General features: G+C 40.0%; 4 protein-coding genes across 10 annotated transcripts; 2 read left to right on the top strand and 2 right to left on the bottom strand.

Moving 5' to 3' along the window:
- The first annotated feature begins 40 nt into the window (after positions 1 to 40).
- clpxb (caseinolytic mitochondrial matrix peptidase chaperone subunit Xb) lies at positions 41 to 11,597 on the top strand. 2 transcript variants are annotated; one of them, XM_076885854.1, is made up of 16 exons: positions 42 to 970; positions 1,800 to 1,838; positions 2,314 to 2,389; positions 3,110 to 3,270; positions 3,380 to 3,494; positions 4,929 to 5,083; positions 5,197 to 5,356; positions 6,486 to 6,527; positions 7,157 to 7,333; positions 7,444 to 7,608; positions 8,536 to 8,624; positions 8,892 to 9,056; positions 9,157 to 9,456; positions 9,808 to 9,900; positions 9,991 to 10,097; positions 10,219 to 11,597. In XM_076885854.1, exons 1-16 carry the CDS (start codon positions 911 to 913, stop codon positions 10,307 to 10,309), a joined length of 1,995 nt encoding a protein of 664 aa, XP_076741969.1. In that variant the 5' UTR covers positions 42 to 910; the 3' UTR covers positions 10,310 to 11,597. The 2 variants fall into 2 exon arrangements, with proteins under 2 accessions (XP_076741970.1, XP_076741969.1); XM_076885855.1 differs by lacking the exon at positions 6,486 to 6,527 and having other exon boundaries at positions 41 to 970.
- Positions 11,598 to 12,382: 785 nt separating this feature from the next.
- On the top strand, positions 12,383 to 16,109 carry LOC101468973 (ubiquitin-associated protein 1-like). Of its 2 annotated transcripts, XM_004575120.5 has the most exons (6): positions 12,383 to 12,478; positions 12,558 to 12,708; positions 13,220 to 13,867; positions 13,965 to 14,135; positions 15,633 to 15,734; positions 15,820 to 16,109. In XM_004575120.5, the coding sequence occupies exons 2-6, from the start codon at positions 12,586 to 12,588 to the stop codon at positions 15,952 to 15,954; spliced, it is 1,179 nt and encodes a 392-aa protein (XP_004575177.1). In that variant the 5' UTR covers positions 12,383 to 12,478; positions 12,558 to 12,585; the 3' UTR covers positions 15,955 to 16,109. The 2 variants fall into 2 exon arrangements, with proteins under 2 accessions (XP_004575177.1, XP_076741987.1); XM_076885872.1 differs by lacking the exon at positions 12,383 to 12,478 and having other exon boundaries at positions 12,505 to 12,708.
- A 123-nt stretch (positions 16,110 to 16,232) lies between these two features.
- LOC101469282 (protein regulator of cytokinesis 1) lies at positions 16,233 to 23,507 on the bottom strand. Of its 3 annotated transcripts, none has more exons than XM_004575121.4 (14): positions 23,331 to 23,507; positions 22,356 to 22,488; positions 22,144 to 22,266; positions 21,808 to 22,041; positions 21,561 to 21,731; positions 21,328 to 21,477; positions 21,068 to 21,215; positions 20,834 to 20,970; positions 20,649 to 20,744; positions 19,723 to 19,869; positions 19,498 to 19,608; positions 18,113 to 18,220; positions 17,549 to 17,725; positions 16,233 to 16,686 (listed from the first exon to the last, which is right to left on the bottom strand). In XM_004575121.4, the coding sequence occupies exons 1-14, from the start codon at positions 23,339 to 23,341 to the stop codon at positions 16,615 to 16,617; spliced, it is 1,818 nt and encodes a 605-aa protein (XP_004575178.1). In that variant the 5' UTR covers positions 23,342 to 23,507; the 3' UTR covers positions 16,233 to 16,614. The 3 variants fall into 3 exon arrangements, with proteins under 3 accessions (XP_004575178.1, XP_004575179.1, XP_004575180.1); XM_004575122.4 differs by having other exon boundaries at positions 17,616 to 17,725; XM_004575123.6 differs by lacking the exon at positions 17,549 to 17,725.
- A 567-nt stretch (positions 23,508 to 24,074) lies between these two features.
- On the bottom strand, positions 24,075 to 26,892 carry spi1a (Spi-1 proto-oncogene a). Of its 3 annotated transcripts, none has more exons than XM_004575124.3 (5): positions 26,742 to 26,892; positions 26,204 to 26,327; positions 25,956 to 26,128; positions 24,760 to 24,925; positions 24,075 to 24,661 (listed from the first exon to the last, which is right to left on the bottom strand). In XM_004575124.3, exons 1-5 carry the CDS (start codon positions 26,766 to 26,768, stop codon positions 24,351 to 24,353), a joined length of 801 nt encoding a protein of 266 aa, XP_004575181.1. In that variant the 5' UTR covers positions 26,769 to 26,892; the 3' UTR covers positions 24,075 to 24,350. The 3 variants fall into 3 exon arrangements, with proteins under 3 accessions (XP_004575181.1, XP_004575183.1, XP_004575182.1); XM_004575126.3 differs by having other exon boundaries at positions 24,760 to 24,892; XM_004575125.3 differs by having other exon boundaries at positions 26,204 to 26,297.
- Between the last annotated feature and the right edge of the window lie 947 nt (positions 26,893 to 27,839).

Below are 27,839 nucleotides of genomic sequence, written 5' to 3'. Positions count from 1 at the left end.
AAACGGTCAAGATAATCATACACTTTTTTTTTTCACTTCACAGACTCGATCTCATCAAGTGTCCCAAAAAACCTTGTCAGCAAAACAGTGACACAAAGACAACTTTATATAGGACTGCACAGTATTTTTTAACCCTCGGGCCCTTCCACTACATATAGACAGACAAATGGCCCTAACTTTGAGTGGCTCTGGGTTACAGAGGCGGACACATATCACAAGAATCCATAAGTGATGTACTGAACTATAAAATCGCAAACACTATTGGATAGCGCAACAGGAAATACACAAATTAACAAGAACACTGCACAGTATCAAGAACAAAGACAAAATAGTGCATATTTGCCAATAACACGGGTGATGTCAAACCTAGCCCATATTTCTGAGAGTATTTCTTCATTTCTTTCTTTGTTTAAAGTTACATGCATTTGGCTGCGGTCGTGAGGTCTCAGAATCTGCTATGTGAGCAAAAAAGAGTGACAAGACCACAGAATCGACGGCTAATAACATCACGGAGAAGCTCGCAGCTATTAACGGGAGATTGAGAGACCAGTGTCGGAGTGTTAAAAACAGCTTGAAATTCTCAAGTACCATCATAATGCGGCTACCCCTTCGGCGCCAGCTGTGGGCTCAAGGCCGGAGCTCAAGGCCGGAGCTCAAGGCCAGAGCTCAAGGCTGGAACAGAACAAAAACTCCCTGATAACGACTTGGTTGAGTCTGTTCCTTCCCATTCCCTACAAGGCCACCTGGGTTGGCTGGAAGACTGTTTACTTAGCCTGGCAGGGCGAAGGACACTGTCTCAGCTGAACTATGGACACGCACACACATACATATACTGATACTGATAAGCACTCACTGACGCATCACCCTCCCTACCCCGGATCCAACGCCACCTCCAACGCTTACCTCCCCCATGATGTGGACATCGGGTCAGCTGGAGGCGCAGTCGAGAGATTGCAGCGGTCCCAGATCAGGTGTACACACTGGAACTCTTTCCCATGTTGCTTGTCTGTGTTTATTGTGTTATGGTGTGTTGATACCTGTGCATTCCTGTATTATCCTTTTGTGTTGCACATTTCAATGTTTTTTTTCCCTCGCTACCTGGCCTGACCTGTCTCCCCAATGTGATGTTTGTATTGTATGTACGGTCGGCAAGGTCTGTCATCTCGGTTGTGGGCAAAAGACCTGCAACTGACAAATAAAGGCTATCTCATCTCATCTCATCTCATCACATGCATTAAAATGTCAAACTAACTCTCATGAGTACCAAGGCTGTGTTAAACTTCTACATAATAATGCATACTGAATCTGAACTGAGCCTATCAAATAACAAAGTGTGACTGAAACGACTGTTAACAGGTTATAATGCTAGATGTGATATGTCCCTTAACTACCAAACGCAACTTAATTTCACAATATCTTTGTTAACGTTGCATATTACTATGTTGTCATGAACGCACCACGAATCGCGCTATGTTTGAGCAGATCTCAAAATATCTGGATGGGTTTTGAATGCTCTGGCACGAATGAATCCACCATGCTGCTGACACCTTGCACACTGTTTTTAACGCTTCCTTTGGGGAAGGCTAGTTCGCTAGCCGGGTAACCAACCTAATAACCTAGCTCATAACAGCAGGCGTTACATCACTTTAGTTCGTGTCACACCTGTGAAATAACGGTCTAAAGAAGTTGACACTTTTCAGTCCATGTAACAGGCACTGTGGCATTAGCATGACACACTGACCTTTCTAGCTGTAACAAACGTGCAGAAGCTTTAGTGATTTATCAAATTTGTGTTTCAGAGAGGGGCTGTCAAGACGCGACTGCTTTCAACGCGCACTGTGAGTAAAACTGGAAAGCTAGTTAAATGTTGCTTTGTGTTTCGTAGTTAGTAGTTTTAAATAAGCTGGGAACGATACCTGCAAATTTGTTTTTCTTAGGAGTCACTCTGCTTATTAGCTCTGCAGCGTCGGCTGCTTGTCATTTCCTCTAGAAGAAAACGCTTAGTGAATTTTGTTAAGGCCTAGCATGCGAAGCTAACAGTTACCTATTTACGTAAGCTAACTAGATAGAGTGTTCATAAAGGGTACCTTTATAGCATTAGCATTGCGTGATAGCTTAAAATACCAACACCTTTTCGTGTGGTGTACAGTGTAAATATTTAGACTGTAGTGGCGACTATCTAGTCTCGTCAACGAGCTGCTGTGCTAATGCTAACTGTGACGTTGGAGTATTGAGGCGTTAAACCGGCCTGTCTTATTCAGCGCAGTCTGTTAGCTGCACGATGCTAACTTGACACTTTTTTGCTTGTTTAAGGAGTTTGAGACAGAAGAAAAGATGTCCTGTCCATGTGCTTCGGCTGCCAGGTTGTTCCTAAACACTGCTAACAGAGGTACGAAAGGGAAGACGCACACACTCCCTGCCCTACAGCTGCGTTAAGCTGCATGACATTGAGCTATTTGCTTCAACTTGTGGAATCAGGGCCCCAGCTGACCTAGATTACTGTTTGTTATGACAGTTCTGTAGCTAACGTCAACAGGAGGTAAAAAGGTAATTCATGACAGTTTAGAAGCTAAAGTTAGGACAATGTTGTCACATCACCTACGTTTTCGTATTTCAGATTTTAGACCAACAATACATATGATTTCATGACAAACAACAAAAACATAAGGAGCGATTTTACCCCATGTAAATACAATGCTTGCATCAGACCGTGAAGTACTGCTCTTAATAATATACATGAAATAGAAATATGGTCTTTGGTATTATGGTATTTATGCATTATGTAGCCTTATAACATGTAATATTAGACATGTTGTTAAAATGCCCCTTTTTAAATCTTTAAACGTTTCTAAAAAACATTTTTGTTTTACTTTTAACCTTTATTTGCCCATTTCCCAGACACACGTGAAGCCTAATTGAAAACTAAAAGAAAATTTAAGTGAAAATATTATGCCCTCTTCCCCCAAAATTAATGCTAAGGACACTATGCATTGTATAGGAAAACACAATTAAAATCATATGTAAATGTCATTAGTTTTCAGACTTATGGCTGATAGAAATCTAAAGGGATGTTGCTTTTTTTAAAATTTTTAAAAAATTTTTTTAACAGGACTGTCGTGCTCTCGGATTCAGTTGTTTTTTCTGAGTCGTCACGGGTTTCGAGAAACTCATTTGCCTCCTCGAGTACGTGTGAGGTCGTTTTCAGAGACCTCTGTCTGTTATGGCTCTAAAGATGGGACAACCAAGGATGGTGGAAGTGATGGTGGAAAGGTAATCTTTATTTGCAACATTTTGTAAATGTGGACGTACACAACCTAGTTAAAGCAGTGGATGATAATACTTTAATTTAACACGTGCTAACACAGTTGTTTTTACACAGAAGAGCCTCAGTGAGGGGAAGAGAATGTCTGGCTCCGGAGGATCGGGTAAGGGTGGAAGCCAGCTACGCTGCCCTAAGTGTGGGGACCCCTGCACACATGTAGAGACCTTTGTATGTGAGTTCACATATTACTCTTCAACAATTATTTACAAATGGTCTAACTGTTGAATGATGTCATGTCATGTTGTGTCAGTTGTGGAAATGTTTGTGTCCCAGATGTTTTCTTACGATATAAAGTTGTTGTTTACCAGTTGTTAAAAAAAACAAACCAAAGTAAATAAACTGATTATAAATAAATACATGGTATTATCACTGCTAGAAAACTAATGGTTGCTGAATAAATGGTTGCTGTTACTGGATTCCTCTCAACATGGATGATGAGCAGGGAGAAAAAAAGATGAATTAGACGTCACTTAAATTCATGATTTAGTGTTAAAACATGTTAACATCAACTTTCATATTTCTCTGTTACACAGACCTTTGTGCATGGAAATAACTATAAACACTAGTGTAAACACAGGAGATGAATAGTGCACCACAAACCACCACTTCAAGTATTTTCCTGGCACAGCTTGTCAAAATAAAGATGTGGATATAAACTGTGTAATGTCGGTTTTATTGCTGTCTCAGGAATGTTTTAGAGTTTGCGGTGCCACATAAACATTTTGACTCATTGCTTTAAACCAAGAGGGGCTGGTATATTTGTTTTTACGACTTTCTGACTTTAAATCGGCCAATCATAGTGAGTACTATCAATTAAAAATCACATTTACATCAGCTGTACCTGCTTTATTAATTTTTGCCAATCTAAATCTACAATACACTTTCCAGACAGAGAAGTGGTTTATGATGTACAGTTCGTGAGCTGTTTAACAATTTATCCTCTTATAGACCACAGGGAAAAGGTGGAGGTTTGTTTTGATGCTCAAATTAAAACAAAAATAAAAGCTTGAGAATCAGGTGTTCCAGTTAGGAGGATAAAACCTGAGTTGCAGGTAATAAAGGTCTTTATAAACAAAGGCCTAAGAAAAATCAATATCTGGGTTTTCATTATTTCTCAGTAAGACAAACAAATGCAGAAAATGTTGAGCTTTTCCTGTTGTCTAGGGGTAGATGGTCGACACCACACTAGTCAGTCAACACATCTCAGAAATATTCATGAACTATCTATAGCTTACAGAGGAAATGAATATGAGCAGCTACAGGAAATCTGATGGGGTTATTGGGGAGTTTATTTTCTTAAGCCTGTAATGCATGCGATGAAGAGAACTGCTTGTTATGTGTTAGATTGTGATTGTCCTTAACTGGATCTTAAATGAGCATGTGTTGACTGTTATTGGTAATCAAAGCTGAACAGTATTCAAAACAACGAAGGATCAAAAACATAATAAGGTGCAGTTTTTCACTTTTTCCATATTTAGTTTAGGTTTCAGCATCAGTGGGATTAATGCATAAATTTATGTTGAAGTGTCTTTAAAAATTACTTCAGCTTGGTTTAAAAATGTCTTTAATACTGTATGTGGTGTTTTTTTTTTTTTTTTTTTTGTAGCATCAACACGATTTGTCAAATGTGAGAAATGTCATCACTTCTTCGTGGTGCTGTCTGAAACTGACTCTAAGAAAGGGCTAAACAAAGAGCCAGAATCTGCTGCGGAGGCAGTGAAACTGGCATTTGCACAGAAACCTCCTCCACCTCCAAAGAAGGTAAGAAACTGAAGCAGGAAACAATTTGTCAAAACAAGCTTTTAACATTCGATTGGGAATTTGATTGTGTTTTTCTCCTGTTGTGAAAGATTTTTTTTTTTTTTCCTTCCCAGATATATGCCTATCTTGACAAGTATGTGGTTGGCCAGTCCTATGCAAAAAAAGTGTTGGCAGTTGCTGTGTATAATCACTATAAGCGCATCTACAATAACATCCCCTCTGGGAGCCGACAGCAGGTGGAGGTGGAAAAACAGCCATCTTTAACACCTCGTGGTTAGTGTCAGTCTTCTCTGCAGACACGGCATCATTCTGCATCTAAGGATTTATTTCAAATAATATCGACCATTACTGTCTGATGGAAACCATACTTGATTTTATCTATTTATTTATTTATTTTTTAAAGCTTATGAAAGTCCTTTTTCGGTATTGGTAGATAGTGCCGAGCTTAGTCAAATTTTGTGTGAAATTCTTGTCTTCATTTAAAAGCAGAAACACGATCCATAAATGAACAAGAGCTGAAATGTAATATGAATCTTTAAAAAATTTTTTTTTTTTAATGATTTCAAAACTAAACCTCAAAGTGAAAATAGGCTGTGCTGAATGTCTGTCAAACTTGGAGTAGAGAATTGGTGAATTCTAAGTTGAATTTGGACACAGCAACAGTATGTCCTAAAAGCAAAGCTCATTTAAATAAGCTGGTAATAAATTAACAAAATATGATCATGCAAGTTTTCACTTTGAAATGTGTTCATGCAAATGCCAAAATAAATAAGCAGACTTTAATGTTTGCCACATTGAAAACAATAATGGTAAATGGCCTGCATTTGTATAGCGCTTGTCTAGTCCCTAAGGACCCCAAAGCGCTTCACACTACATTCAGTCATTCACCCATTCACACACACATTCACACACTGGCGATGGCAAGCTACATTGTAGCCACAGCTGCCCTGGGGCGCACTGACAGAGGCGAGGCTGCCGGGCACTGGCGCCACCGGGCCCTCTGACCACCACCAGTAGGCAAACACGGGGTTAGTATCTTGCCCAAGGATATTTGGCATGCAGCCAGGAGGCAGCCTGGGATTGAACCACCAACCTTCTGATTAGTGGCTGACCTGCTCTGCCACCTGAGCTACAGCCACCCCCAATATTAAGTATTGAAAACAATATTAATATTTGCATGTTAAGAGTATCAACGGTTCCTCTTGAAACGTCCTTACAAATAACCGTAGAGAGGTTACAGCTGTGGCCTTAAGTTATAATCTGTATTATTTGGCATTTGTTCAATATTTATCATATGATTTCATAAAGCTCTTTTTCAGCAACTGCATTGATAATGTTATAATGGTAATATAGCAATATTAGTATTAATATTGATTTAAGCACTTTCACCCTCTCCCTGTAGAGCTAGAGATGAGAAGACGAGAGGATGAATACAGGTTCACAAGTAAGTGACTGTCCTACTCGCTGTTGTCTTTTAGCACTTTTGAAGTCACTTAATCAGCAGTTTGTTGTTTTTAAATTGTGCAAATGCCAAAGTGTACAGACCGCTGTGACAGTCAAGGGTTTTTTTGCCTTTTTCAGAGAGATTACATTTTTTATGCATTTATGGCCGTGTCCAATTTAAAAAATGATGAACTTTGAACTAAAATGATTAAGGCATTTTGTCAACATCAGATAGTAGGGTATATTTCCAGTTTGTAACGGTGACCTTTTGTATAAAATAAAACCTAGAAATTGAACCAGTAAAATTACACTTTTCAATGATTGACAGACCAGACAAGCAGATGAAGTTGACCTTTGACCGACTTTCAGATGTTTGCTAATTTTAGTTGAGCTGTTCTCAGTAAGTCACAGTGACACTGAACAGGGTGTGTGTATTTTTAGCCCATGTATGGGAACTGTTACTCTACACAAATGGTTGCATTCATGATCAGTGAATGGTATATTTGTCTAACAGTGACTCAAAGGAATCCATTACATCATTGCATTGCATTTTAGTGATTTATGAAGCATAGAGTTTTTACAGTTCTTTTTAGTAATGAGGTGACCTGTCCGGTTGGCTTGTTGTTCCAGAGCTGTTGCAGATTGCAGGAATCAGCCCTCATGGAAATGCTCTCGGGGCGTCCATGCAGCAGCAGGCGAGCCAACAGGCACCTCAGGAAAGGAGAGGTGGGGAAGTGTTGGACTCTACACACACTGAGATTAAACTGGAGAAGAGCAACATTATTCTGCTTGGTCCAACTGGTTCAGGTAAGTTTGGTTTGTAATACTTTTAAGCTGATTCTGTCAGATACACTGTGCAATGTGTTTGTATTATGTCCTTCTCCAGACAATTTTATGATTCACATAAATTTTCACAGGAAAGACATTGTTGGCGCAGACACTGGCACGTTGTCTGGATGTTCCATTTGCAATTTGCGACTGCACCACACTAACTCAAGCTGGATACGTGGGAGAGGACATCGAGTCGGTTATTGCCAAACTCCTGCAAGATGCCAACTACTCAGTGGAAAAAGCACAGCAAGGTGGGCAGAGGGACTTTATTTACAGAAGGAGTTTCCAGTGTCAGAATGATACGTATGTTTACTAAGTAAGAAACTGCCTGTTTTGAAAACACTGAGCACAAGCAGCAAGCACCAGCAGTATCTAACACAAACATAATCTCGTTCCTCCCCCTCACATCCACCCAACTGTTTCTTTAATGTTAACATGCAATTAATAATAATATTTCATTTGATATAGGAAGTCTCAAATCATTACCTAAAATTAAGACAAGTGTTGGATTAATGAGAAAATATTTGAATGTCACAATGTTTACCATACAAACCATTGTTGTACAAATGAATGTACCTGATTATTTACAGATTCATTTATGGTGACCCTAAAAGAAAGCAATCACAGTGGTATTTTATAAAAACAAGGCCTCAACTGCGAGACCAAAACTCAGTAGTAATTAGATTAGAGGACTGGGAGTAGATAAGATTAGAGTATAAACAAATTAAAATGGTACCATAGGACTCTTGTATGGAAAATCACTTTGTGAAGCTTAATCATTGAGAAGATTAATGCTGTTTCATTTTCATATACATTACTGAATTACTCTGCTACAACACATCTAAAAACTAGAATGCTTTTTTTCATGTTGCATCCTTTACTGTGCTAAAGAATGTGTTTATGGCTTTACTATGTTGAATATACTGACAAGAAGAGGAACAGGTTTAAATTAATTGGATTTCAGGTTAAATTAACAAGTTAGCTTACACATGCACTGTACTCTGCACTGCATGTTTCCAAGCTTTCAGCATGAATACTGGTGAGGTGTATGCACCAGAAAGCATGAAATTGGAAGAAAATACTAAGCAGTTATCCACAGAAAGCTCATCAAAGACAAGAAGTGTCTCAGGCAGTGTCTTTGTAAGACATTAAGCTTTGTTCTCCTGTTTCATGTGCAGGTATTGTGTTTCTGGATGAGGTTGACAAGATTGGCAGTGTTCCTGGAATCCATCAGCTGAGAGATGTGGGTGGTGAGGGAGTTCAGCAGGTTAGTGTGCAATCTTTATGCAGCAGTTTGTTTAAAGGCTGCAACAAATTATTTTTGATTATACTTTTATTTAATTTAGAGATCATATGTTCGATTTATTCCTCCTTGTTAAAGTTTTAGGACAGTCCAGGTTTTTTTTTTTGGTTTGTTTTGTGCGAACACAGACAGATTTTGTTTACATTTATGACCTTGCGGTTTTCTGTTTGTTGTCCTTTTCATTCTGTATTGGTCAACTGAGACTTACATTCACTTTTTCTGCTCTGTCAGGGTTTACTTAAACTTCTGGAGGGTACAGTTGTCAACGTTCCTGAGAAAAACTCCAGGAAACTGAGAGGAGAAACTGTGCAGGTCGACACAACAAACATACTCTTTGTTGCATCTGGTGCCTTTAATGGACTTGACAGAATCATTAGCAGAAGAAAGAATGAAAAGGTAAACTTGACAAGGCTCAGATGTATTGCACGCCAGCAGGTGTTCAGCCTGTTTGTTATTCCTGCCTTTAAAATGTTCCTTGTGTTTCATATCTGTCCAGTATTTGGGTTTTGGAACTCCCTCTAACCTGGGGAAAGGGCGCCGCGCAGCTGCTGCTGCAGATCTGGCAAATACCAGCGGCGAGACAGACACCGTAGCAGAGATCGAGGAGAAGGACAGGCTGCTGAAGCACGTCGAGGCCAGGGATCTAATTGAGTTTGGAATGATCCCAGAGTTTGTTGGCCGTCTTCCCGTTATCGTTCCTCTGCACAGCTTGGATGAAGACACGCTTGTCCGGATCTTGACTGAACCACGCAATGCTGTAGTGCCCCAGTACCAGGCTCTGTTCAGCATGGACAAAGTAGGAGTTCTAATATTGTAGTTGCTGCAACGCTGTGTGGGTGGTGGAGGTAGACATTCTCATATTTGGGCTGCTGTGTTTGCACAGTAAGGTTTTCTTGAGTCAAAATACAGCAGTGTCCTCTCAAATATCTGCACACAGTCCTTTTATTTATAATACAAACACTTTCCAGAGAGTAATCTGATGCATGTACTTTCTTGTTTCACTGGTACCAAAAAATCATGTCTCTCTAAACACAGCCTCTATTTCTTTTGTTAGATCAATGTACAGAAACATAATACATTTGTGTTTGTGACTTAAATGACTTGATTTTTAGAATTAAAATTAAATGGTCAATATCTGTTGTTTCAGTGTGATCTCAATGTGACTCAGGATGCCTTGAGGGCAATAGCAAGAATGGCTTTGGAGAGGAAAACTGGAGCTCGTGGCCTCAGATCCATCATGGTATGTGATTTTTACAGAAGGTGCCAAACTTAGGTTTTTATTTTTTTTGTTGTGGTGTGGTGTAAAGTGAAAACTTGTCTTTATGCACAGGAAAAACTCCTCCTTGAGCCCATGTTTGAGGTGCCCCACTCTGACATCATGGCTGTTGAGCTGGACAAAGATGTTGTCCAAGGAAAATCCCAACCCAGATATGTCAGGTCAGTACCTCTCCTCACAGTTTCGGGGTAGATGGGTCATGCTAGAGATCAGTTTTCTTACACAGAGTACATGACGACTCAGTAACTGAAACTCGACCTGCATCCTTTATTTGAATTTCAGAACTCCTGCCAAGGATTCGGCAGAAGAGGAATACGACTCTGGCATCGAGGAGGACAACTGGCCTAGGCAGGCAGACGCTGCTAACAACTGAACCATTTTACCCTAAAGGCCACGCTGTCGCAAATCATTAGATCACTATGAACCTTTTGGATACCAAGTTTGGTACCAACTCTTTTATTAAAGCCCCTGACGAATAAGCTGTGGACACTGGTGGGGAGGGTTTTTGTGATGAAGTTAAGAGAGTGTAACAGCCTTGGGTCCTGTGCATCAGATGTAGATTCTATAGTGGTGCACTCACAGGGTGGACCTTAAAATATTTCAATCTCTGGGGATTGTTAACATTTTATCTATATAAAGATAATGAAATTTTATTCATGGAAATATTTGTAGCTAGTTTGTTTTTCCTTTTTGTAGTGAGGGGTTGTAATGGCAAGGGAAGCAAATGGAAATTATGGGATCATACTGTACACTTGCAAACATGGGATGCTGAGAAAAGAAAGACCCGATATGATGTTAACATGTTAGCTGATGCCTCATCAGGGCATCATATTCCATGAGCACATCAATATTTTGGATGTTTTCTTTTTCCTTTACCACCATTGTAATAATGGTGCTCACAGTGAAATCAGCTGTAAATGTTTAGGCACGCTGCTTAGGTAGCATTTGTAAGCAGTTTGTATGACATGTCCTCTAATTATTAAAACATATTGTGAGGTATAATGCACCAGCACACTAATTACAGCAGGTGAGACACAATGGTGACCTTTTAAACAGCCAGAATGGTTATTTTCAGTTTTTGGCTTCCTCCTTTAGCACACTTTTTAGGGAATGTATAAGTGTTTACTTACAGACCTGTCTCACAGAGGGCTGTTTCACAAAGCTGGTTAGCCGGGTCACTTTGAAGTATCAGTGAAATAGCTTCTGAAGTTTTGTTTTATAAAAACTGAACCGTGTTCAGATGCTCTCTTTCCTGTTAATGCTGGCTGCCTCTCCAAACCTGCATTGTCAAACACCCCTCAGAGCAGCATGGATATTTTTTATTTTCCTTGTGGTTGCCTGGTTGGTTGTTGGAAGCTCACCTTACCTTTAGTGATGTAATATCCTGTTACTAAATGGTACCTCAGTACACGTCTGTAATCAAGCCTCTACTTAAATGCTCTGACTGAACCATGCTGCTGCTGTCTTTAAAATGCTGTTTGTGCTTTCAAACTAGATTAAACTAGATTTGTTCCCCCCTTTGCTTGAAGCTTCATTTTATTTTACTAAAGTTTTCAGAGGTCTGTTACAGAACCTGTACCCCCCTACCCCCAAAATATTGTGAATCTTAAATTTATTGTGATTGTTTAAAGTGTACAAATAAAATGTATATCTCGGTACAATTTTTTAATTGTTCTTTCATTCTCATTTAAGTTTGAGGTGCGAATAAATGAATGCAACAGACATCACAATGTTGCGATGCACTGTTAGGCTGTCACCTTTATGTAATCAGCTAATCTCTGGAAAGTATTGTGCTGTGCTTTGTTTCCTGATACCTCAGCATTTCCCTAATCCTCCTCCTAGTACACAGGAAAGTCACAAAGTGTCCGTACAAAGTCTTTAGTGTGGCCTTGAATACAGATGGAAAATGATACAATCTGCTGAAAGGGATAAAATAGTGAAGTTTTAATAATAATACTTATAAATGTTAGACAACTGTATTTGTTTTTCAAAATATAATATGTATAATATGTTTTGGTGTTACATGGTTTAATTTTGATATGTTTGTTTGATATATTTCTAATGGCTGTATGACTGTGGGATTAACCTCCTAGGACCTGGCGTCCACATATGTGGACATCACATTTTGGGTTATTTAGACCAACATACTCAATTTTGCTCTACAAGGGCCTGATATCCACTTACGAGGACATTATACTGCTACTGTTCTAAAATTTTAAACGAATATCTTCATTTGTGGCTCTTATTTTTCTAAAAACAAAAATAAGGTTAAAAAAAAGAAAATCTGGTAATTCTTTGTTTTTACATTCATCGGGCCCTAATATGCCCAAATATCAAAGAGAAATTAAAAATGCATGCCGTTTAAGAGTTCGGGTCTTAGGAGGTTAAAGCAGGCACCTGAGGTATTGGTAAACAAACTCAATGATGTCAGAGGCTTAGTGGCGAAGGGGTTTATCGCGTCTGCTGTCTGTGAGTCATTTACTCCAAACACTTGCCGATTGTTTCAGAGGACCGTGGACCTGGAAGAACATATCTGACCAAGGTAAAAATGTCAAAAGGTAAAACTTTCTTTTAAAACTTAAAGCTGAAGATACAGGAGATCTTCATGTCTTCTGATGCAGGTTGGTGATTTGAAACATTTTGGTGGTGATGAACATGCTGGAAGATGTCCCGTTTCAGACCGAGCTGGGTCCACTGGAGGAAGAAATGCAGCTGTTGCCTGCTCCGGACATTACTCTACCAGACTGCCGACAGATAATGAAGGAAACTGAGGTCAAACATTAAAAAAACATTTCAAAAAATTTCTCAATATAGAGCCTGTGTGTTCTTTCTTGTTCAGTATCTGCTTGCAATTTTACTTTCTCAGTTTAATTACTTTAAAATCCAGTGTTTGAGTTTTGGAGTTTAGCAAAGCTTTTTTTTTTTCTTCATTTTAATGCACTTCTGAAGTTACAGATTCTAATAAGAGTTTAAACAGTGCTGAAGACAATGTTCTCCTGAAACAATATGCACACTGTAATGAAGGATTAAGTTCAAATAAAAAAGCTAGATTGGGCTTTTACTGTGAAGTTGAAAATGGTTTTTATTGCACCTTATTAACATTACTGGTATAGGTCTTTTTCCCCTGGAAGAAAAGCACAGGTTGTATGATAAAATTTGTATATTTAGGGTCATGTCCACACTTGAATACTACACAGTTATTACGGTTTTTAGTAACCTCCACACCTGTAAATGTCAGCTGTGGAAAAGGCTAATGCTCCAAATCTTTATAATTTTTCTGCAGTACGGATTCAACCTGGAGAGATGGATTTTAACTGGCCAGCAGCCAGTCTGCCAGGCTCCATCCTGCCCACCTTACTGGTTGATGTTCAGCAGCCCTAAGGAGAGTCACAGAGTCACTCCCAGGAGCAGCGATCAGTGGGTCCCCAACCCTCGGCCCCGCAGCCACAGCTTGAACTCTGCAGACGCTCACTGGCTGCGCCATCGCACCGTCAAGTTCCTCGTATCTGACTCTGATGATGAAGATGGTTATCATGAGGACAATGAAATGTCCTCTACTGAAGATGCCCCTCACCTCATCAATTGCAGGGAGCGGCCCCGGAGCGCTTCACTCAAAGGCCCAATCTCCAGAGTCAAAGACATGCACTTTGTTGCTTCCCCTCACAACTGTAAGACTGGCTCAGCTCAGTGTTTCAGAGGTCACAGGGGCACGTCTTCTCCCCAAGAGTGCAGACAGCCTCTGCGTGTGCTCGAGCAGCACAGATCACAGCAAGCCAGCCCGCTCCCTCAGGGCCAGAGGAACATCAAGAAGAGGCAGCGCTCTTCAGGCAGGAAGTTCTCCCAAAACACACCACCCGCTGGACCTTCCCCACCGAGGCAGCAACAACGACCCTCCTCTGCAGGGCCTGTTTTAAAAAACCGCAGAAAGAAGGTTGGTTTTTCTGAGAGCGTCACATAACAATATAATACTTGAAGCAGGTAAAGCTGTTTTCTATTATTTGTGCCTGGTCTTCCCTTGTCATCATCAGGTTCTGACGAGCGGTGTGTCTCGGGGGGTTTTCTTCGACTGTGCAGCAGAGCTTTTGACAGCCCTCAGCCAGGAAGAGAGAGAGTTACTTGAAACAATCACTGAGAAAGGCTACCCTTTAAGAACAGCTATTCTGGCGCTGCAGAAGACAGGCTATAGGAGCCCTGAAAAGGTACGTAACACACTGGGGCTAGAACATGCCGTTTAATGATTGCATTTTTCTACGAAACTGTGAACTCTTAAGTCTGACTGAGTAAATTCTGACTCGAAATTAAAACTTTTAGGATAGAGCGGCACAGTGATACAGTAGTTAGCACCAAGAAGGTTCAAATCTACTAGCCAGCTGGAGCCTTTTGTGTTGAGTTTACATGTTCTCCTGCCTGTGTGGGTTCTCTGGCTTCTTTGCACAGTCCAAATACCTGCATGTTGGGTTAATATGTGAATCTAAATTGGCCATAGGTGTGAAAGTGAGCATGAATGGTATCTGTCTCTTTGTTAGCCCAGCATCACAGTTATGAGTGGTGGGATAAGATATATGCTATTGTATTTTAATTAAAGACACTGGGCATCAAGTCTGGCCTCAGGTGCTCTTACTACTGAAAGGCCCCAAGGTATATGTCGAGTCCCCAATATGCTTCAATCAATCATTCAGTCCAGGTTTGGAGGACTGTGTGTTTAAAATCTGGAGGCAGAAGGGTATAAGTTAGTTGGGAGACATCTATAGAGGGCTAGCTTGCCCCTTTCCAAAAATTACAGAAGACATTCAAGCTTTCCATTGAAAAACTGAAAGACGTGCGCAAACTTGAGACATGTATCCTTTTTAAAGATGAACAGAAGCCCAGCCACGCGGTCTTGGATGGTCTCCTGAAAATTAAGCTATTTTCCAAATGAGCTGTGTCTCAACTCTACAGCATCCAACCAAATGTAAATGATCCATCCTCAGTCATTCCAGGCAGATTGGCATGTAAAACTGGATTGGTAAACATTCACAGTATCTCTATAAATGCTCAGCACACCTCAATTCAAAGCTGTCCATACTTCTATCCAATTAGATTAAGTAAAATATTCAAAGGCACTTCACCTCTGTGTGTAAATTTTTGAACAGAGCAAGGAACCCTATCTAATGAGTTCAACAAGTTACAGTAACAGTTTATAGACGTTTTGGGGTAACTAATTTGAGTTTTTCCACCAAGGCATTAAATAGGGAACTCCTGGGGAACCAATCACCATGAAATTGGTGATCAAAATAAATCTTTATTCTATCCATTGTCCTGTGGATTAACAATATCACATTGTACTATGAATACTTATAACTCAAGTAATGCTTTTTCTGAGCCGCCACCAATGGCCTGTTTGTTTTGTATAAATGCGTTTTTTAAGTATTTAAAAACCAATACACACATACTTAAAAAAAAAAAAAAAAAAAAGTAATGGCATCAGAAGAGGTTAAAGAAAATACAGCAATCACAATTATCCCTCACCTAATTTGCAATACTTGGCAAACCAATGTTTTTCTAATGCATTACCGGTAAACATAAAACACATCTGTAAAGGAATAGTATGTAGGTCAAGCTATATCCTGTATTCACATTCCCAAACGTTAATGAATAGACTTCATAAAATTGTACACAGAAATGGATAAAATTCATGCTTTTTCTGCTATCGACAGGTGTTAAAATATCTGGTTACCTGTGATCGTCTGTGTCAGCTGGGTTATGACCAAGCACAGGTGGAAGAGGCTTTGGAGATGTTTCAGAACTGTGAAAGCAAGGTAAATCCAGTTTTTCCAAGTCAGCACCTGTCACACACTATTGTACCTTGACGTGAAGGAGCAAAACAATATCTTCTTTTTCCAGGCTGCTGAGTTCCTACGCCTGTTGGCTCAGTTTAACGAGATGGGCTTCCAGCAAAGCGCAATCAAAGAAGTGCTGCTTGTTAATGAAAATCACCGTGAGAGGGCTCTTGAGGAGCTCATGACACGCATGGCTTAAATAAGTCATCACATTTCCAGTGAAAAGAAGGGAAGGACTTTTACATCCACTCACTAGAAGAGCACTCGTGAGAGCTCAGTTCCTCCAGACCAGTCCCCTACCTATAGTTTTATAGAAAGAACAATACTTTACAATTACAATGATAACTCTGGCAAGGATTTACCTCTGGCTGAAATCAAATACTGCGTTTTGGCTTACACTCAGCTGAAGTAAAACCATGTTCAGCTGAAAAATTAGGGGCAGGAATGATGGGAAAATAATAGCCACAGAGAACAAACTGCTTTTAAAACGTTTATTTACAGGTTAAAGAAAAGAATAAAACCACCCTATGTTTGGTTTCTGATAAGCAAAATTAGCTGTCAATCCAGCTCGAAAAAGAAAATCATGGTGCCACTTTCCAATTTAGTAAAACAGTAGTGCCGTAGATAACAGATAATATTTAATCTAAGCCAAAATAGGATCAAATAAAAAGACATCGTAAAACTTTTAAAATGCCAGAGAAATGCAAAGAGCAGAGGAAACCCTGGAAAAAATTCTAATAAAGAGAAATGTTGACAAAATATTTACAGTTTTTTGTAAGAAGTTCCCTCTTGTTCATTGTGTCACCAAACTACCCCTGAGGTGGGCGACCCTCTGTGCCAGAGCAGCTCTGTTGAACCATCACTGATGACTGACAGTCGAGTTCAGCAGTCCTGACTTTACATTCGATTTAGAAGACTTCGTGAGGTCCCTCTGTAAGAAACAGTCCAAATTAATGTTTTCATATTTAAAAAAAAAAAAAGAAGAAAAAAAAAAAAGAGATCAAAGGTAAAATATTTGTGTATCAACATGGTTTTCTCACATGACAAATTAAGTAGATGTATTCACTTTGGAAACCTTTAACCTCATGATGACCAGATTTGAGTCATGTGGTGGAAAGTTTTAGCTGCAGCTCAGACAAATAAGTCATTGAAACTTTGGCATGACAGGATTTTTTTTTATTTATTTTTTATTTATTAGTTATAGCACAGGGCCGTAGCCATTTCAATATTTTTTTCATAAGACCTAGTGTACTTTGACTTTTTAAATTTATACATTCATTGTAGACAGATTCTTTTGGCTGTCCCTTTATTAACAGGGGGTTGCCTCAGTGGATGAATCAGTAACTTTGATTGTATGCCGGCTGCCCCTTCTGACGCAATCCCCCTGCCCGCTCTCCCAGTGGATGTGTCAAACACTATATGTATACTTATATGTAAAAGGTGGTGGTTCGTGTAAATCTCAATACAAATAATCAACATTTTCTATATATTAATTACTGCTGACTGTATGACGAAATTTGGAATAAATGTATTCAAACATTAAAAGATGGCAGACAGCTTTGTTTCTTAAAGTCTTGTCATCATGTTATAAATGATTTTTGTAGCTTTTTCTTTGCATCACAACTGCATAATGTGGGAATTTCATCTGCATTATAAAATACATGTACACCCACATAGCAAGAAATTAAATAAGTTGTACATTTGGTGGTAAACTTAAACTGTGAGCCAAATGTTTAGTCTTACAATAATCTTTACCACTGAGTTGACTAAACAGATGTAAAAACCCCATTTACCGCAAATTCCGAATAGGAGCCAGCAATAGAGTTAAAGGTGAAGGTGTGATCTTGAGTATCCTGAGACCTTAGTGGTGTGCCACTTGGAGTGTTTCTATTAAGGTGGGAGATATTTTCCTTGTTTCGCTCTAGCGCACGGGGTGCCTTTCCATGTCCAGGGGTTCGCAGGCCAAGACCCTACAATGAGACCAACTAGAATGATGATGTGTTTTGGCAAGCCCTTTCATTTTAAAGACTATATAGGACATTATGACAGATGAGCACTTTCACCGTGTCCAATATCTTGACATACAAAATAATGCATTTGATATTATGTATATTTATCTTAGTTAACGACACTGGACTTGACTAGTTGGGTAGAATGATTATCAGTGTCAACGTCTGCATCATATTCAGAGCACACTAAACTCAAACGTTGACCAACATTGAGTCTAGATACAAACTAATGTAAGAGGTTTTACCGTTTCAATATGAAAATAATGATGATCAAACCTGTCTAAGATACTGAACAAGCCAATCTAATCCTGATGGTTTGACTGTCAAAAACAACATGAAGCACAATACCTTGCTAGCAGACAACGGTGGTTTCTGGGTGGACGACAGGCACATGGTCCCACTGAGGCCTGAACTCAGGAAGCTGGTTGGAGTGGAGAAAGTTGAGGTGCCATTGAGCTGAGTGGACAGGGCACACAGGCGTTTCAGTCAGTGCTCACGTTTGACATTAACACAGTTACAGAAAAACCACAGAAATATTTTTCTTCTTCAGCTCTCAGCGAAGGCGGTCGCACTTTTCTCCTCTCCTCCTCACCCTTATCTTCCCTACTTAGCCTATGTCCTTGTCTTGTGTGCATTACTTTCCCTGGAATAGCCTCACACTGTCGTTCTCTAAAACCTAAAAGAGAATTATGGATTTGATCAACTGGTCTCTGAATGCTATTGACACCCTTTTCTCAACGAGAAATCTGGGCTCGGGAGAGCCTGAGTGCCCTGGAGGGACTTTCCCTGCCGGATACACGATGGACGGGTGGCAGAACTGGAGGATCATGTGCCTGGCGGGACTGTCTATCGAGGACGCTGAAGATATCCATCTATTCGGAACCGTGATAACAGGGTTCATGCTGATCGGAGTTGGCTTAGCCCTGGTTTATTGGAGAAATAAGAGAGCGGAACCGGCTGTTCAAACCCCCCCCAAGGCTGCCCGCTGGAATCGAAATGGAACGAGGCGCAACCTCTCACAACGAACGTAATATGGTCAACACCTTGGAGACGCTTGCAGCTGCTGTGAAGGCTCAAACAACACCATTGAGCGTATGGGGGGAAACATCAGAGAGAGGCCTGCTCAAAATGAGACCCTTGAGTGACAGTTGGAAAACATCGCGGAACGGATCACTGCAGTTGTGAGGTCTCAGAATCAAAAGAATGATAACACCATGGAACAGAAGTTTGATACCATCATGGGGAGGCTCGCGACTCTCCAACGGGAGATTGAGAGACCAGCGTCGGAGTCTTAAAGAGCAGCCTGAAAATTCTCCTGGGCTGCTCGCATGGAAATTAACAAAATCAACATGAACATTGCGGATCCCCATCACGGCGCCAGCTGCAGGCCCAAGGCTGGAGCCGAACAATCACTCCCTGATAACGACTGTGTTACGGCTATTCTTCCCATCCCATGCAGAGGAGTTTTTTTGTTTCCTGTTCTCATGCTGTCCTACCATGGAAGCACAGCATGAGTAGGGGTCTCTTTTTTCCCCTCTTGTACTTTCCCCACTGTAGTGTACATTTCAATGTTTTTTTCTCTGATTCTACCAATCTCCGACCTGTATCCCCATGTAATGTTTGTGCTATATGTGTAAGGTCGGGGGGGTCCCATTTCACTGCAGGGCAACCTGCATGTGACGAATAAAGCTTTGATTGATTGAGAAAAACCACAGAAATATCTACCCATTTACCTTTTTCATTTTTCCAGGTGTTGGAGTCCCTCCTATCCGCCTTTTAGACGGGGTTTTCACCATCGTTCCATACAGCATTTCCTCTTGCATCTGCTTAGTTTTCTTCATTTGCTATTTTCCAAAGAACAATGCATTTAAAGAAAAAAAAAAAATGCACTGGCAAAACTACTGCTACAGGGAAGTGAAAGTCACGACAGAGTGTGTCACAGCAATAACCTCACATACCCTTTCAAGCTTCTCCTTCTCCTTTTCATTGTGGTGTTGATCCCACTGCTGCTGCACATAATCGAGGAATTTCTGTCCATTCACCAGAAAATCTTTGCCATGCTCCTGCTCCCAAACGTCGATTTGGGCTTTCAGACTCTTTTCCAACTGAAAACAAGCATAAGTTTTTATGTTGTCACAAAAAGGGGCCTTATTACACTTACTTCTCTTATATGTACACTTTAAAAAACAAACAGACACCACTGTGAAACAATACCAATACTTAATAATGAGGAGGGAGTCTAATGTGAGAAAAATCCCTGTGAGCCAAAACTCAAGGCTTCAAACTGCACTCAACTGGTTTTTTAAAGACCGTGTGGGCCTGAAGTAAGGTAGGAAAGATTACATCCAGTCATCACGGACATAATGTCAGAGTAATTTTGAGCATTTAATGATTTGCTCTGAACTGTTCTTTTTCCAGAGAAAATCCCAAAGCAGTTGAACTCACACGATATACAGTTGACCATAGATTGCAAGGCAGAAATGCAGGGCCACCCACCAGAGGCCCTTTGCTGCATGTGTCCCCTGACTAGGCTATCTAAATAAAGCCCATTTTGAACAGCAAAATGCGCATTTTTGGATTAGTAGAGCTCAGCCGATTCCCTTTTAACAGCTTCTGCACTGACAGTGGACTTTCAGATTACATCAATTTCTGAAATGCTTTTGATGAACAGACATATGCACCTGAACCAGAGAGTGACAGTCATTTAATATCCCCATCTGTTGGACAAAACCTGCAATACAGCAATGGAGTTTTTCTTCATCTCCTTTTATTTGCCAATTCATCCAATATGACATCTTTGAAATGTCTTCTAAGAGAATATCTTACAGGCTGGCATCTGCTTACAGTAATGCTATTTTTACTGAAGCAGCATAGAAATTCTCACCTTAGGCAAACTTTTCTGCAGGTCAGTTCTCTGCTTCTCTTCTTTCAGAAGGTTCCCACCCCTGTTGTTGAATCTTGAAGGGTCATTAGCCTTTTTCTAAAAGGGGAAGCATACAGCCACATGTCACCATGCCCAGAGATAAGCATTTTAAAAGCTTCCACAAAAAACTTAGAGACAGCACTCACGTCAAGCTCCAAGTACAACGTCCAGTTGTCCTGCCATTTAGTGACTCCCTCAAAGAGATCTTTGTGGTCCTCATAACACTTCTTCAAGGTCGTGATCTTAGCCTCATGTAGATTGAGGAGCTCTTCTGTGAAATCATCTGAGTAAAGAAAAGATGTACCAGAACAGTAACGCCCTCTGTGACCTTTGGTGCATATGTTTGAAATAAAGCAGTCGTTATTAAAACAGACATTCACCATCATGGAATGGAGCAAAAGCTTGTTGCTGTTCGGGGCTGTAGAAACATTTATTCCATAGGAGGGCGATCTCTGCTCGGATGGCCTCAATGACACTTTGCATGCTCTGCATTTTCAGCACCTCTAGACGCTGGACCTCAGCCTGGAGCTAGAAACACAGGATACACATTATCAGAACCTTTTACGAGGGCTTAGAGGATCTGGGTGGAAAGTAAACAGACACATTATTTAAAATTATAAATCAAAAGGTAGGTTTGTACCGCTTCCATGTTTCTTTTCTTTGTGTTGATCATATGCTCTGAGAAAATTTCCCTGTCCTCTTGGGGAATCTGAAGCCGTTCCCAGAGCTCCTGGATCTTAGTGCGGTAACCTGAACAAAGGAGCTCATTCTCAGCCTTGCGGTTTTGCAACTGGAAGAAGAAGAAATCACCCACGTTATTCTATGCAATACCATAGACGGATCATATTAGAAAAGGAAAGATCACAAACTCACTTGACCGAGGAGGAGTTTGAGAGCAGCAATGTTGTCATTCGACAGGCAAAATGCCTCTTCATCCTCACAAATCACATCAGTCTCAAAACTCGTCTCTGGCTGCTGCTCCAGATCATCCATGCATACAATGATCTCCTTTTTGATGCTCACAAATTCCTTGCGACGATGCTCCTGCAGTGACGAGACAGGTTACAAACCAAAAGCAAAAACTGTAATATTAAAGAAACAAACAGAAAATCAAAAACACCTTCTCTTTGGTGAGATCATCAACGTAGGCCCGATAGCTCTCTAGCTGTGTCAATGATGGAACAGAGTCCTGGTTGATGCAAAATGGGGTAGTGCACATAACATCACACAGCTCTCGGTCTTTGACAACGAGGCCTTTAAGCTCTTCCATTCTTTGCTTTTTGTGCTCCTTCATCACCTCCAGATGTGTGCGGCAGTTCTTCTCCATCTGCAACATGCTGCAGCCATCCTCCTCCTGCAAAGAAATCCAAAAGGTAAGGCCTAACACAGATCGTCTTGTTGGTTATAAAAAAACAAAAAAAAAAAACACTCAGACACACTTCTCAAATGTAAATACCTCAAAAGGGGCCATCTGAAGCTCACTATACAAAATACTGAGTTCCTTGCGACAAGACTCTATACTTTTGAGTACTCTCTTCTTGAGCTCCTCTTCTTCTGCAATCATGAGGTCCAGCAAACCCTGAAGGCAAGAAAAACCAAAGAGGCAATTGTATGATTAGTCCTACAAGGCCAAAAGGTACCATAATGTACACCAGTGTCAGAACTCACTTTAATGTGCTTGTGAACATCATTGGTTCTTTGTAGGCGCTGCTCTTCAGGAATCCCTATCTCTTCCCAAATATCCTGCAACCTGACCAGGGCTCTGTTCAGGTAGGCAACAGACTCAGCAGCGTGGACTTCACTGGAAGAGAACCAGATCCTCAAGTTTGTTAAGATACACTTTACCACAAAAGTTGAGCAATTCCTTTGTTGCAGCAGTTCAAAAATAAGCTAAATACAAAAAACAAACAAAAAACATAACAAAATGGCATAAAAAAGTAGAAAGGTATACATTTCAATGAAATAAAATACAACATGACAACGCAATACAAGTAAAATTTTAATTTCATGAAGTAAAAATAAAGTTCAAGAGCTCATCAAACGGAAAAACGTATCCGCTCACAGGTTCAGGGTAACCGAGTGTAAAGTGTGGTGGATACTGTAATAAAATAAGCTGGTGTACACAGAGGTTACGGGTGTGTATTCGGGGCTAACAATCAAATCAGACAGGTTTCACTGGGTTTTTCCTGACTCAAAGTGGCCCTCGGGGTGGGTGGGGGGCGGCCTGTACGTTAGCAGGACTTTGATATTTTAACTAGTGTTTCAATTACTCAAAATGTAAACAAAAAAGTATATTATTTTATACTACAGTAAGCCAGGGATTTTAAAACCAGACAGGAAACAGCTGTGTTAGCACCCGCAAAACCAGACGCAACAGCCCTTCCACCATCGACCGAGCAAACTAACATTTAAATAGTTGCAGACGGCGTAGCATATCCGTGGTATCCCTAATCCTGAACAATATGAGTGACCAAAAAAACCCAAATAGTAATGACAGCATAACCTAACGACTGCTCCGTCTCAATGTGTGAAACAGGCTGTGCGACCTTTCTCACAATTAACATTAAATGCTAAAGCTAATCAGCAAGTTTAGAACACAACTTACATAAACCGCTAAGAATTATATTTATATTCAGTACTAACCTCACTCTCATTTCGCCACCGCAGACAATTGAAATGTTTTAAAAAGAATCGTCCTGTTCCTGCAGACGGTCTTTTGACTCCTCAAATAAAAAAATCTAGGTTAAAGTCAGTGTAGTTGCCCGACTGCCCGTTCGTTTGTCGAGTGCATTTGAAATTTGGACCGAAACAATGCTTGGACTCTGATTGGCCGGTGAAATGACGTAGGCGGAAATAGCTGTGGAGCGGAACCAGAGAACTTGTAAAATAAAAGCTTATGCTGTACGTGCAACTTCTCCCACTTGTCCAAACGCGGGGCTGCAGCAGTCTTCAGCAAGAGGTAAATGGGGATACATTGCTTTAATGATTCATACAAAAGTGTTTGAAATGTCTGCAACAAACAAAATAAAACAAAACAAAGAAAAATAAAAGTCCTTCCTCTTAAATAGCCAGGTATAAGGACTATACTGACGAGTGAAGAAAAAGTTTTGTCCAAGGAAGGACGTTACATAGGTACAGACTAAATACACCTTTATAATTTACTCGCAGGTCATTTCGTAGCAACTATTGTACTTAATCTTTTGCACGAAGAGTGTTGTTGCGACATCTATTTAATTTAATATTCTAATGAGTTCTCTATCTTTCCAGAGAGGGACAGCTCTATTCTGCCTTTTTAACAAGGCTAGGAAGATTTTTATTTTAAGGAGTAAAACACATTTTTTGTTTGTTCAAAGACAGACCCAGTTCATTTGAATAATTTGACAAAAATAGCAGAGCATTATATTTATTTACAGCATTCAGAAAATTACAATATGCATTTTTAAAACATTTATTTGCAGCTGTCACTGATCTTTTACTCTTAGTTTTGTTCTTATTCACCCATAATTTGAGTTTAAAATTAAGCTGTTTATATAGACATTAGCAAATGTCACAGATTACAAATAAATAAGGAAGGAAACATGGTAGAAAAACAAACTGAAATTGTAAATCTACAGACAAAATTTGAGTAGTTTAGCATGATTAAAGACAGCGTTTGTTCCCTTGTCATTGAGGGTACTGACGTGAATATAAGTTTCTCAACACATTCTCACTGAACTGGTAGGTTAGCTTCTTCTTCACTTTTTTAATCTCTCCGGTTTTACCATAGTTTCTCAGAGCTCGAGCCATTTTCTGGTAGGTCATTTTTTTGCGGTTTCCTTTCTGAATACCCCAGTGGTTCGCCAGGGCTTCCTTGTGTTTGGTGGAGAACTGGAAGATGCCCTTGTCCTGGTCCACCCACCAGATACTCTCACTCATGTCGCCGTTTCTTAGCATGTCCAGGAGGAACTGGTACAGACGGATTTTCTTCTTGTTGTCTGGAGTGGAAAGTATAAGAATTGCTAAAGCAATTTTATTCAGTTTACAAGGTTTATGACTGAATGTAAGAAAAAAAAAGAGGTTTGAAAATACCCACTAGTGTCTCTCCTGAAGGAAGAAGGGTTATGACCTTCATATTCATCCTCGCCCTCTGATACCTCAAGCGGTGGACTGATTCCTCTCTGGTCCTCCTCTGAGTAGTACTGTCCAGGTGAGGCCGAAGGCGGGTACTGGTAGCACAGGGGTGAGGTGTAATATGGGATCTTTAGGGGAAATTTAAAGCATGTTTATGCACAGAAGTGACAGACCGGGCAACATTTTTTGTTTTGCAGTTATTCATCACCTGACATTTTCATTTAAACTCAGTCATTGTGTTAAAAGAGGAAGTTGCCGTGCCAGAATTAGAATTCAGTGCTCAGCAGTACCCAACAGTGCAGATGACATTTCAGAGGAAATATCCCAGACTGTCCACATCATGTGCTGTATTTGTGTAGATAAAATCACATTATAATCTTCTAAATCCCCGATTTAGTTCACAGCAGCACAGTTTGTTTTCATTTCTTGGCAGCAGTTGAATGATTCTGAAAGTCAGGAGCACGTACAGTTTATATACACAGTTATGTGTGAAATGGCTAATCCATTTGTTGATTAATCTGTCAACTAAATATGTTCATTACAAGTGTGTAGTAGAAAAATACCAAATATTGTCTGGTCTTCTTGGCCTGTGATTCTGCTTGGAGTATAGAAAATTGTTATAGGCAATTTTCTGACATTATGTAGGCTTCATAGTGAACGTGACCCTTACATGAGGAACATTTTAATGTCAAATGAATCAGAGTAAAGTCAAATAATTTACTGTTACTTCAGACATGGCTGTGTTCAAGACAGTGAGAATAATTACCAAAGCTTTAGGGTTTTTTGTTTTTTTTTCTGAGTTTCTTTTAATGTTTGAGGTCTTTTTAAAGACTCCAGTAAATGTATTCTCCCTCAGGGAAGAAATAATGAGCAATCAGACTGATGTGAGTCACGCAGTGTAGTAACAGTTGAGTAAATGTTTTTTTCATCACTGCCTAACATCACTGCTACATGTTAATACCTCAATCACAGTAAAACAAATTTTAAAAAAAACAACCCGGCAGTACACTTAAAAGGATTTCTCTACTTTAGAATAGTAGCTTGGGCAGTGAGTGTATCCTAATAGAAGGGGGTTCGTTACTTGTCAGGCCACTTGTCAGTAATTCCAATCACATCAATGGAAACTGTGTTTTTTCAAGCTACCATACATGGACTTACTTGTGGTGATGCAGACAGAGGAACGAGTGGAGGATCAAGTTGGAGGTACAGTGACTCACTGCCATAGCGGTAGGGTGGTATCAGCTGTGGGGGAGACACGGCCTGAAGCTCCGTGAGGGGATTCTCAAAGTCTGACGCCTGGACCCGCTCAGATTGGAAGGTCCATCTACGTTCTGAAAAGTGACCGAGGTTTAAGCACATGGCCGTATGATGAGTCACCTTCTAACACTGAAATCCAGTCTACTAACCATCGCAAATCTCCCCCACGCCGGTGAGGTAAGGGTACAGCTCCACAGACGGTCGATAGTTCTCTGCCTCATTTGCAATAACCTCCTCTGAAGCCTTTTGGGGGGGAAATATGAGATGTTGTTTCTGAAAAATTAAAAGTTTGAGTCTCTTTGTCTTTCCAAAATGTTTTCAGATATGATTTTAGAAGAACATAAAACAGACAAAACAATCAAATCAGCTGAATAAAGCAGGAGTGCAGATTATATACTGGACTTTACCATATGTTAACGGTTAAAATGCAGTGAAATAAGTATATCCTGTTTAAACACAAACAAAAATCATCTTTGCAGACATTAATAACAAATAAAGTACCACCTCCAGTGTCTTAAAGCTCTACTTTGGTCACTAGAATAACCTTCAAAGGTAACTGAAAACTCAATCTAACAGAAACCCACATGGAAAACAAAATACCTTCACGATGTCGCAAACTGAAATCAAAGCCTTATCTCCTGGTGTATGACATATACATGGTAAAAAAATCAAAAGAGATCCACTTACAGATGATATAACATAGCCATCCATCATGTAAACAAGGCTTCATGAGCTTCTTGGTTCTTTAAGCTTGTGGTAATTTTTAACTTTTTCTTATTGCTTCACCGATAAATACGGAGTGTCGCCAGGCACTGACTGCAGCACGCAAATGGGAACTGAAAGTGAGAAATAAGCTGGAACATATACAGTCTGCATTCATATCCAGTTGCTAGGTTCATATGGTGAGTTAGTTCCTGATGGCCATACACCATGTTTACATGCATGCATTAAAAGTCTAAAGCCCAGTGTGCTTTTTTTGTGTGTTATAGCACACTCTGAGTGCAAAACATCTCCACATGTCTGTGAAAACATTCACACCCTTAAAGAAGACGCAGTGAGAGGAGAAGGTTATCACATATTAAATGACGAGCCCTTCCCTGCTTCAACTCTTCTCTCTCATCAGTTCAACTGATGTGATTAGAGAGACATTAACTCTAATCTTTGCACTCATTCCTAACATGATTAAACTTAAAGATAATGCAACACTTATTTCATTTAACACATCATAATTGAAGAGGAAAGCAGGCTTTATGAGATTCTAACTCTCAATTACAATGAGTATGGTTTATTCACACAGGAATTTTTTAATCGCTACTGCAGGCAGCAGTCGAAACCAAAAGTGAAGTTTGGACCAGCCTTGTTCCTCTTTTTGTTTGGCATTATGGTTTCAATTGAGGAAGTTCTGACCATGAGATGAAACCAGTGAAAAAAAGACGGAAAGAGCTGGACTCACTTTGTCCCTGTAACTTGTCTACGTTTTTATACATACAACACTGAGATTTTTATAACCACCTTCTGACTTTTTTTTCTGGCATGGAGGTGGATTTTTATGACTTCTTTTAAAATAATCGAATGAGTCAAACATTATTACGCTGTGCTTTGACATCTTTGCCTCTGTTTAATGGAAACTTACCAGAGGCAGTCTGCTGGCTGTGATGAAACTGTTTCCTGTGAGCACACCACAGGGAGAAAAGCAGGTTGTTTGTCTGCATTTTTGTGTTTCACGGAACACATCAGCTGAGGTGCCTTGAGACATGGTCTATTAAAAGACGGCAAAGGTTCCTT

This window comes from Maylandia zebra, linkage group LG7 (genome assembly GCF_041146795.1).
Source record: "Maylandia zebra isolate NMK-2024a linkage group LG7, Mzebra_GT3a, whole genome shotgun sequence".
NCBI classification, from domain to species: domain Eukaryota; kingdom Metazoa; phylum Chordata; class Actinopteri; order Cichliformes; family Cichlidae; genus Maylandia; species Maylandia zebra.
This window is presented reverse-complemented; position numbering and strand designations above follow the sequence as displayed.

Bases quoted from the DNA above. Each gene is read 5' to 3' on its own strand.
- clpxb (XM_076885854.1), top strand. From the start codon at position 911: ATGATGTGGACATCGGGTCAGCTGGAGGCGCAGTCGAGAGATTGCAGC. The intron at 2,390-3,109 runs GTACGAAAGGGA...TTTTTTTAACAG, and splicing joins CCTAAACACTGCTAACAGAG to GACTGTCGTGCTCTCGGATT. The intron at 7,609-8,535 runs GTGGGCAGAGGG...TTTCATGTGCAG, and splicing joins AGTGGAAAAAGCACAGCAAG to GTATTGTGTTTCTGGATGAG.
- LOC101468973 (XM_004575120.5), top strand. From the start codon at position 12,586: ATGAACATGCTGGAAGATGTCCCGTTTCAGACCGAGCTGGGTCCACTG. The intron at 12,709-13,219 runs GTCAAACATTAA...ATTTTTCTGCAG, and splicing joins AGATAATGAAGGAAACTGAG to TACGGATTCAACCTGGAGAG. The intron at 14,136-15,632 runs GTACGTAACACA...TGCTATCGACAG, and splicing joins GCTATAGGAGCCCTGAAAAG to GTGTTAAAATATCTGGTTAC.
- LOC101469282 (XM_004575121.4), bottom strand. The intron at 22,267-22,355 runs GTGAGTTCTGAC...TCTTGCCTTCAG, and splicing joins ATGTTCACAAGCACATTAAA to GGTTTGCTGGACCTCATGAT. The intron at 19,870-20,648 runs GTGAGAATTTCT...GCTTGTTTTCAG, and splicing joins TGCAGAAAAGTTTGCCTAAG to TTGGAAAAGAGTCTGAAAGC.
- spi1a (XM_004575124.3), bottom strand. From the start codon at position 26,768: ATGATGGATGGCTATGTTATATCATCT. The intron at 26,129-26,203 runs GTTAGTAGACTG...GTCACTTTTCAG, and splicing joins CGTGGGGGAGATTTGCGATG to AACGTAGATGGACCTTCCAA. The intron at 24,662-24,759 runs GTGGGTATTTTC...TTTCCACTCCAG, and splicing joins TTCCTTCAGGAGAGACACTA to ACAACAAGAAGAAAATCCGT.